Source organism: Polyodon spathula, chromosome 17 (assembly GCF_017654505.1).
Source record: "Polyodon spathula isolate WHYD16114869_AA chromosome 17, ASM1765450v1, whole genome shotgun sequence".
Taxonomy (NCBI): Eukaryota; Metazoa; Chordata; class Actinopteri; order Acipenseriformes; family Polyodontidae; genus Polyodon; species Polyodon spathula.
The window spans coordinates 2524285-2535161 of record NC_054550.1 but is presented as its reverse complement, the minus strand read 5'-3'; the positions used below and the strand labels follow the sequence as shown (position 1 = coordinate 2535161).

Here is a 10877-nt window from a genome sequence, read left to right as displayed (position 1 = left end):
TCACACTACATGGTAACTGCCACCCAATCTTCTCTATACTGAAGTCTGATTTATCGGTACCTTCTGTATGTATATGTCCATCTGTACCCACCCCGAAGTACTTGCAAGAGAACAGTAGGTGTTCGGTTTAGTGACTCTTAGTGTGTGAAGGCTTAATAACTTTGCTTCCCTCCTGCACACTTGTTCCTTTTTCCATACTCTGTGGAGCTTTCCTTGGAATGACAGAAAGCGTTAAGTAAAAGGTAAACACCTGCTTAACTCTTAATAATTTCCATTATAAATATAGTCTTGAGAGATTTAACAGTATTGGAAAAGGTGCTTCCATACTTTTATTTTAATGCCTATGGTGATAGTTTTGTGCATCTGTCTGATGCTAAATCTTACCTGATCAGTTAATCCAAGTGTAGACGTTAAATCCATTTTCCTCCCAGAATTTGCAGCATGCTGGACAATAGTACTTTGTGACTGAGAAAGTATTTGATAGCAGTGCTGTGTCCATTGGGTACCTCTGCCATTTATCGAGCATCTCCACTGCAAGCAAGAATCATTGTTACAGGTCAGGTGCTGCACAGCCATATAATTTCACTAGATTTCACTCCAAACCAGGTCTTAGAGGGCTGGTGTCCTGGCTTTTGTTCTAACTGTACCCTAAATTACTTAATTGGACCCCTTAAGCTTCTAATAAGCACTTAATTGGTCCAATTAAGTAATTTAGGGTACAATTGGAACAAAAGCCAGGAGGGACACTAGCCCTCCCAGGACCAGGACTGGAGATCCCTGCTCTGCCGTATAGTGGATTGCAGTAGTCCATTCAAACAACCAGAATTTTGAGGCCCCTGGTGGAAGCAAATCAGAATAACAGTTCCTGTGTATTCATTGGAAAGCAGCTAGTGTGGATATGTGTGTGTGATCACTGCACCGTAAACACACAGAGGAAGCAGACTGTATGTTCTGCCTACTATCTCATATGTTATACATGAAAACCATTTGTATTAAGTATCATTAGCACATTGGAGAATCTGATGTTCACAGATAACATGTTTAGCTTTTGCCGAATTTCTACAACCATTATATTGCCTGACATTACAGTATTTCTGCTGAAAAAATTAGCATATAGAAAAATTCATTCAAGCAATACACCAGTGCAGCTCCCTCTATCAGTTTTATTTGTTTTTAGTGTTCCATTACTGGGATTGCATGTTTTTTAAATGTACTAGTACTAGTTTGTTAGCATTTACAGTAGCTGATCATGTAACTCCTTGTAACACTTCTATTGGCACCAGCAGTTTCCACTAAAAGTCTGGTAGTTTTCTGAAAACGTATTTCTTAGTTTCATAGAATAGATGGATTCCAATCTTCCTCTGTATCCACTGGTTCATCTTTTACAAAAGCCTTAACATGCTTTATCATTACAATTATAACAAAGTGAAGCTAAGAACATTTTATTGTAAGTGAAATTAATTACTAATGTAGTTATGGAATTGCAGATCTGCAGTTTTGGACCGACACAGACTTCTTGAAGAGAGATCTTACAGCGACTAATGAGATCATTTTTGGTAGGACTTCACATATTGGCTCAGCTGGACAGAGCCTAATTTAAGCCCAAAACCCTATTACTTGTGCAGCTGCTGAGAAAATAAGATTGTAAGTGTAACTCATTCTTGAAGTTGCCAGGTCTTCAAATGACATCTTATTTATTATATATCTTTCCCAGCCTGGGACTAGTCAGCCATTTTTATACATGGCCCTTGTTTACCTCTCCCAGCCTATTAATATCATCACTGTTCCATCAGCTGCCTCCTGGAAGCACTCGGTTCAATATCTAAACGTACTGAATAAACTGTACTTTGGTAATAAGGACAAATGTTGTGTGCCAAGCTCAAAGCTACGCAGACACGTGCAGTTTTCTTTTTAATCTCATCTTTGTTGTGTCCAGTAGATACACCAAAAAAAAAAAAAAAAAAAAAAGCCAGGGTTTGAGATTGTAATAAGGTTGAAAGGACAATTCAAAAAGGCACAATATGAAGCAAAACTAAGTATCTACTACAACATTTGCTTATTGCTGAAATTAAAAAAAATTGATACTTTTTAAGCAATACTGGAGATTAAAGGTTATTCCGAGTCACCAAAAATGTATACAGTATTCATTGCTCTATACAGCATAGTATGTCTCTAGTGCACAGTTATGGGCATTGTGACAAAGGTAAGCAACTAGAACAGATCAGACTCCTGAACCTCGGCATCTCAACACAGAAATATCAAAATGTCAAAATAACACAATATTTGAATAACTGCAATAAAAATTAATCAAAGTCAGTAAAATAATCAATCAAGCGGTCAAGTTTTAAAGGGCAAAGACAATAGAATGGATATGAATAAATAAAACCATGGATATTAAAATCCACTGTAAGTAGATTACCCACTCAACACGTTCTCAAACCCCAATCTCCTACAAAAATAAACATGACAACACAAATTAAAAGGCAAACTTGTCTTCCTTTTTTTTCTTGAAAGCACATTAGCGTCCTTGTCAAAGAAAGTTGCAAATTACAGGATACAGCAAATAATTTACATAGAGAATTACATGTGATTTTGTAATACTCCCAAGACTCTCTCAGCATGCATGTACATTTAAAGAATGCATTCCTTTTTTGGATTCAGGATTTATTAACAAAAGGTAATTATACAGTTTTCACATAGTGAAAAACCATCCCATTTCAACAATTTCCCAGCTAGTTCTTATTAATATGGTGACATACACTAGATATGTCTCATAATTTCTAAATGTCCTCCTGCTGTGAGATGAAGTGGTTATTGGAAGAGTCATCTCCAATAATTTCACCACAGTTCAGCTGTGCCTACAACAGTGACATACAAAACAATCCTTATTATTTTTTTTAGCCTTCAAGAAAAGGGTAAATTATCCTTCTCAATAAAAACAATAAGAAAATCATTTGTCATTCAGAATATTTACATACATTGTAAAAGATTGTATTGCTCCAAGCCTCTCAACAGTCACACAAATACTCCATCAGAAGAGTTTCACTTGCAGTACCTCCGGGATTTGATATACTGGACAGTTTTCTCATGAAAAGGAAGTCAGATTGTTCGAGAAAGAATGAGCAGAACGCGGTCACCACGGGAAAGGCAGTCTCATCCCCTTGGAGGGGCATAAAACAATAAGCCTATCCAAACATTGGGAAAGCAAACATCCAACAACCTCTAAAAATAACGTGTGCAACTTTTGAAACACTGCATTAGAAAAGGAGACAGATTATTAACATGTATTTCTGAATGATACCCTGTCATAACGAGGATGGAGTACCCAAAATAATTAAAAGGGTCCACCACCACCAAAACCAAAAAAAAAAAAAAAAGTTTCTTAAATTAGAAAAATTAACAGAGAGTTCTCCAAGCCTGAATTATATTCATTTAAAAACCTGACACTTCATGTCAGATCTTTTAACAATCTTTTTAAAACTGGCACTGCTGGTTTCAATGAGTCTCCAATTCCTCCTTCTGCTTCCACAGCTGGTTTGTAATGGATCACAGTTCATGCAGTTCTCCATTCACCCCCAGTTGTAAAAGTAAACTTTCTGCCACACAGGCAAGTAATCCAGCAGAGGACCTGTGTGCATAAAAACAGAACAAAACCTAAACATCATCCCGCACACAGAAAAGATATATAAACCAATTCAATGTGTTTTAATGCAAAGCAATACTATCTTTTTTTTCCTTTACAGCAGTTGACAGAATTTCGTCTTTTTTGTATTATTATGGCGATGCAACCCTAAAATAGTAGGTTAGATTGACCTAATTCATTAAATGAAAAAACAAAATTGCCAGCTCAGTTACACAGTTTCTAATAAATTCACAGATTTAAACAGCAACATAAAGTCCAAAACAGATTAAGCTGAGCCCTAGTTCTGATAATCGATATCAACATATACTAAAAAGCATGCACTGTGTAGAGCTATCTTGATAAACTGTATTTTGATAAAACAGACCGTAAGCCTTCTTTGGTTATTAAAGATACCTAAAAAACTTAAAAATAAATATTTTACTTACGTGCTACTAGCCCAACTCCTGGGACATAGTCAGCCAATAAACGCAGCAAAAACATGATTTTTGTCCTACGGAGAAGTTTTAAAAGGCCTTGGTTAATATGCATGGAACAAGAGTGGAGCTACACCTAATGCCGGTCAAAGCAGAAGAGCAGATGCTGGTCAGGTGTTATTAATGGTCTTACTGAGAGTATGTGTCGTAGAAGGGAGATCTCAGCAGGTAGTAGAGGAGGAGCAATGCTCTGCGTCTCATCTCTGCCCGCTCTCTTCGGTTCAGTCTCTTTGTGTCGTTCATTAAACTCAAACTGGTGAGAAACAAACAAGCCATGATGTAGCTTTCCCCTTCATGTTTCCACCAGCTTCCAGCTACCAATCAGTAATGACTGCATGTGATAATCTACAATTGACCTCAAACCCCTATGGTGATATTTACGTTCACCAGTTATCAAATACTGTATGTTTACTTGGTAATATCCAGGATCCCGGAAATGATCCACGGCTTCCAGGATCTACTTCCACAAACACCAAGACCAAGCACTGGAGAGGGAGTGGGTTAAGAATGAAAAACATTTTGCATGTCATTATATTCTTTTAACGCTCTCTATAGAGACCATGGATTCAATATCAAACACTCATAACTAAGATACCTACTACTGTACCTTGTTTGAAATTGTGCAATTTGAATACAAAAATTACTCTAAAATCCACACAATTCCAATCATTCACCCTTTTGATGTTTTGTTTTTTTTCAGGCTCCGCTTTGCTGGATGATGTCTAAGTTTTAGTTAATTTTCAGGAGACACTCTGCTCGGTCCTCTGGGACTACTTCAAGCAATTATGATAAACCATTCAACTATAGTTCAGACAATAGTTGCCTGACCAGATTTGCTCTACCTTTATTTATAGTTCAAAGGTGTTTTTAATTTCCGTTTTGAGTTTTCGCCAGTGCTTTGCATTAATGTTGCCATCTGTATAACATAACAATCGACTCCCATGAAAGATGGGAAGAAAGAACAAGGTATACTCTCCAGGATGAGCAGATGTGGGATTTGAATTGGTTTCAATTTACACCTGCAATTTGCAAGAAGGAAATAAATGATCCTAAATGCGTGGCAATAAAACATTTTAAGAGATCAGAAAATGGTAAGCGAATGATCTGGCAATGCTTGCAAAGTAAACCAGACTGACACAGATAAATTACTTTGCTACCAAATCAGGAAACACTCAATAAACAGTCAGTGAGGTTATTGGGTGTTGCAGGATACAGTGGACAAGAGGGCGTGCAATGAACAGAGACTCTGCAATGGTCTCTTGTAATCCGAGTGGGGTAGGGGGCTGGAGAAGTTCTTCCTCTGGTCTCCTGGGTGGGTTATCATGCTGAGGTGTACCCCAGTGCCTGGACTGGAAAGCTGGGGCTGTCAGAAAGAGACAGAAAGAAAACAAAACGACATCTTTAAGGGACCCCAGAAACGACACCTATCACTACACATTGAAGCACGTTTTTTTCCTATTGGCTGTCGCTACCTACAAGAAACTGCAAAAAGACCAAAATGTTGTCTGTAAATGTAATGTCTTTCAGACAAAAGACACAGAAAGCACCTTCCAAGTAACCTTTAAACCCCTCTGATGGCAAGTTAAAGAACCTGGTAAAACTCACTGCTGCTGAGCGACCTCATGACCCTTCCAGAGCGCTGCCCAACAAAAGCTGGCTCTTCAGACAGGGCTTCACCTTCACCTTCTGTTCAGGGGAACAATTATAAGACAATTCAAAAAGACATTCACAGCCTTAGGCTGCACCTCATCCAGGAGATATATATATATATATATATATATATATATATATATATATATATATATATATATATATATATATATATATATATATATATATATATATATATATATATATGAATGAATCAGTAGTTGGAAATTCTGGCCTGTGTTTGGTTAAAACCTCATCATAAGAGAACTATTGCCCTAACATGCTTACACCACCGGGCAACAGTCACCATCTGTCATGTGATTGGTTCACATCACTGTCAGTCACGCCCCTTTTCAAAGGAAAGCCTTTCATCTCCACTCCTCACAACAAGAGAAAATGGTGAAATGCGAAAAAGCTCAACAGTTTTTCTGTGACTTACCAGAAAATGAATTACAAAACATACTTCAAAAGAAAGATGCTCCAAACAGTGATATGGTGATTAAAACGTCACTGTCACCGTTTTCTCACTCGACGATGTAAACAAATATGACAGCCGGTATATAATCTGGATTACGCAGCAGTCAGCAAGCTGCACGGTGAGCTGATAACTATGCAGTACGAACTCAAAAAAAACATTTTCTGTTATTTAACTTATACTATATCAGCTATATTTAAACAAAATATAAAGTATTTACTATCCAACCTTGCCACGCTTATTTTCTTCATTGATTCATACATTAAATATGGATATATAACTTATCCACTGGCATTGTCTTTGGGTGGAAATCTAAATGCCAAGTACTGCTAATAAGGCATATTATTAGGACTGGAAGACACACTGCGATGGAAATTGAGAAATACATAAAATTATTATTAAAAACATTATTTGAACTCCATTTCACTCTTAAGTAGTTTTTCACACAACATTTGTATAATTTACATCTAAATTTCTATCTAGCTATACACACATACATACTTACATACACAGTATAATACTGTAATGATGTTTTATTTTATTCATGTAAAGAATTCAGTTAGACAGACTTGAAATAATACAGACCTTAAAAGAATACATGCATTTGCTTGTGTATTTTATTACCTTTGCAGCTGAGCTGCGTCTCTCTGTCAAGAGGACTGATGGGAGGAGACGTCTGGATTCCAGCTTTGTACCAAAACACCAGAAGGATCCTCAGGACTGCCCTGGGAAAGGAATCCAGTGCTATCTAGCAGTCTCTCATTAGTATAGACTTCACAGGCTTCATCAAACAAGCTCTCGTCAAGCAATTCAAGCTGGCAAGTTCATACATTTTGTACATTACTGCCTGCCTTGCCATGGCTAATAACCAGAATTATTTTTACTTGTTATAATGGTTTGAAATGACTAATTATCATTCTGATCACACACCATGATGGTTACACTGAGAAGCAGTTACATAAAGGCTTTATTTTATTGCCATACTTTATCTGGCAACCAGGAAACATTAAGGACAGATTTTGGTTGGGTTAGAAAAATTATTATTTTCTGTTGAATTGATATATTTCAAATGGAAACAGTTTTAGGAAATGACATGTTATATATGTATGTTACGCAAGCTGCTTTGCATGCTTTAGGACATCACTGAAAATGAATAAATCATTCAGGACCACTTGGTAAAATAAATTAAGAAAACAAACGATCTAATCATCCTAAAATCCTTTTTTTGTTTTCATTTTATATGAACAGAAATGTGATTTCATTCCTCAGCTTTGCAGAAAAAGTAAAACCCCAAGAGTGCTGTAAGAAACGTCTGCAGAGGTAAACTAAGATGTCAAAGGTCACAGGCAGCAGGTTGTCAGCTTTGCTGAAAATCCAAGTCTGCTTCAAAGGGTCGGAGTAGAAAGCCTTTTGGATGCTCAAGGGAAAGAAATCAAACTTGAAGCAGTTTAATTTATTTTAAATGTATGCTTTGCGGTTTTAAACCTTCCTTTAACTACTTATTTGTGTTATGTGTTCTCCTTAAACAGACTGGCGAAAAAGCAAAAAACTTTTCCAAGAAGTGAGGGATAAAAGTGGTAGAGTAGATTAATGTAACGTTTTGGGCTTTTAATTCCAGACTTTACAATAGAGATTGAAACTTATGACTTGTCGGAGATAAACACAATTTAACAGAACTTACTCGCCCTGCGCTGCTTTTCCATAGTCTCAGTTTTGTGCAGTTTTCAAAGAAGCATAACTTCTAGCAATAAATGTATTTTCATTTTATAACATGTCTTCGGGGGGGGGGTGGTGGGGGGTGGGGTGGGGTAAAGAAATATCCATGTGCAAGCCTTGCTTTCAGCTAGTTGGAATTTCGAATAGTCTCAACCCCTTCAAAGACTTCTCTGCTGTCATTTACCAATCAGCTGCTTCTCCTATTGACTGATATGCTTTGCAGCCAGTAACACGCTTTGACCCCAAAGATCCTGCATGGCCTAGTGAAATGGCCTAGGTAGTGCAACAGTACAGACTTCCAGAGAGGCGTGAAAGGCAAGGAAGCTGAACTTTCTTTAAACCTCTGTGAAACAATTGTTAAGATTTATCGAATGGTTTGCATTAACTGCTATTGAAATCAGGCCCTTACTTTGCAAGCTGAATGAGAATGATGACTATCCAGCGGCATCTTTCTCCCCAGAGCTTCGCAGCCCCCATCTCAGTGAAGACCTCCACATATTCCAGCACAGTGAGCCACGTCAGGAGCTTCTGCTGGGATACAGACTGACAACAGAACAGACATCAATCAGGAGTTACACAGGACATCAACTATAACACGCAGCACATACAGTAGACTCTTGCTAATCCAACAACTGGGAACGGATTTTTAATCTAAACATACTATCATAAAGAAATATGATTGTAATTCTGTGATATGTGTGTACATTTATAGCTGTTTCTTTGGCTGATTTTAGGATTTTTTTTTTTTTTACCAGATAAAACTTGACCAAACATACTGTAACAAAATAAGTTAATAACAAATGAAGATTTTTTTTTATTTTTAATTTTTAGATTTTTTTAAGATAAACTCCGAACCCCTACTCACAGGCTACTTTAAGAACTAGAGGGCAGTATTTGTTTAGGATTTTTAGGGCATAGATTTATTACATTATGAACTTGCATTAAAACGTTGCTTTTTGTGTGAACTGAGCTTACTGAAATGCATAGATATCTACACTGTCGGTTATTTTTAAATGTGCTTTTTGTTTCATACACTAGATCACATGTGAGTAGCTTGACCACCAGTCCCTGTTAATGAGAGCTTTTGAGACTGAGGAATTATAAATGCAGCTGTACTACTGATCTTGACTGAGTGGATCTGAGAGAACTGTAAGATCAGTTAAGTCATTTGGTTATTTAATAATAATAATAATAATAATCTTTATTTTCATATAGCGCCTTTCATAATGGACCACCATCACAAACCACTTTACAATATACGAGACTAGGGTGTATGAATCTGTGCATCTGCAGAGTCACTTACAACAAAGACTCACCCGAAAGACAGAGCACAAGAAAGCTGAGTGACTTGCTTAGGGTCACACAGTGAGTCAGTGGCTGGGCTAGGATTTGAACCAGGGACCTGCTGGTTAAAAGCCTGTTTCTTTAACCACTGGACCTCACAGCCTCCTTTGTTACAGTGCACCAATTCCTTACCATAGGCTGGCTTCTACACAGTCCTTTCCGCAAAATCCCATCGTTCAACAGCACTAGCAGGTTGGAGGCCGAATACACTGAAGGAGAAAAAAAAGTTTTTATCAGCTTTGAATTATATTTTAGAGTTATTACCGTTGCACACAAATCCAGGGTTGTTTGCTGCATCGCTTACCTAGTTCTGAGAGTTCATGGGAATCAGCGAACCGCCCTGCATAAATAGAAAACGTTATTAACAGAATAATTTAGTAACTGCTGCCAGTCATGCAATTTTCACACTGTAGTTGTGGCGCTGCGTATTGCGGGGAAGAAGGTCATATTAATAATAAACCACAACTGTCATTATTAGAGTACATACGCAGTTTGCATATAAACGGTATAAACAGCACATTGCCATTTGTCAGCAGTTAAAATCTTCATAATTTTACAGAAATAACGTCATCATTCAACAAGCTGTCGTGTCGTATTTTTCATATTTTCTATATTCTATTGATAAAAAGGTGTATTTATGTAACGAGTCAGGCAAATAAAAAAAAATTGAATGAAAAAAATACTAGCGCAAGCACGAATGCACTGTTTAAACATGACAGAAAAATCTGCAATTGTACTGCAAAATTATACAGACAAAGAGGAAAGGTGATACCTTCTGTTGGACTAACTAAGCAATAATTAATCACAAGCTTTCTAGACCTCACGGGTCTCCTCTTCAGGTAAAATAGAAATATTTATTGCAGTACTGGTACAAGCTAACACAGAGCACGTTTATGTGCACATTAGTTAATTTCTTAAGAGAGGCATTATTATTCAGTTTCAGTTTCTGTTGTGCTTTGAGAATAGTATGCACCAGGACGACTGACACACCGAACTGCAAGTCTAGTCTCAGTCTTACCGGCAATTAAGTAAGACAGTGTCCTGACAGTGCTTTCGAGCTGCGCCGTGGAGGCTGGGTTCTTCGTAACATAGCTTTGATACCGTCGGTATAAAATAAGCAGTTTTTCCCTGCACTGGGCTGACATTGTGGCACCCTGTCGTACCACCAAAACAAATTAAATACCACTTCCTCGACTACAAGCACTTCCTGAAAAAAAAAAACATTGTCCTTCCTGTCGTGCAGCCACTACTTTCTTAAAGAGACAGGCACCACCATTACGCCATCTTGGCCGTCCAAAAATGTAATTACGCACTATTTCAATACGGGAGTGGTGGAATAGTTTGTGTCGTCCTACGCATTCAGGATAAGATTTCCGCCAAAAGTTTCTTATTGGTTTACTATATTATTGCAAATTCTAAGCAGACAACAGTGCAATTAGTAATCTGAGCTGCAGCTAATAATCTCCATTTAAACTAGTTGTTTCAGTGCCCCTATACGTGTTACATGGCCACTTGAATCTGCCTCAACATGGGCTGCCCAGTAATGGTTTATTCGGGCCAATTATCATTCAGGAAT

General features: G+C 37.5%; 1 protein-coding gene across 1 annotated transcript; it reads right to left on the bottom strand.

Moving 5' to 3' along the window:
- Positions 1-1970: 1970 nt before the first annotated feature.
- LOC121330359 (peroxisomal membrane protein PEX16-like) lies at positions 1971-10490 on the bottom strand. Its single transcript, XM_041276826.1, has 11 exons — positions 10320-10490; positions 9606-9641; positions 9434-9510; positions 8367-8500; positions 6866-6966; positions 5722-5802; positions 5330-5479; positions 4529-4601; positions 4250-4369; positions 4069-4133; positions 1971-3628 (listed from the first exon to the last, which is right to left on the bottom strand). The coding sequence occupies exons 1-11, from the start codon at positions 10444-10446 to the stop codon at positions 3570-3572; spliced, it is 1023 nt and encodes a 340-aa protein (XP_041132760.1). The 5' UTR covers positions 10447-10490; the 3' UTR covers positions 1971-3569.
- Positions 10491-10877: the final 387 nt, after the last annotated feature.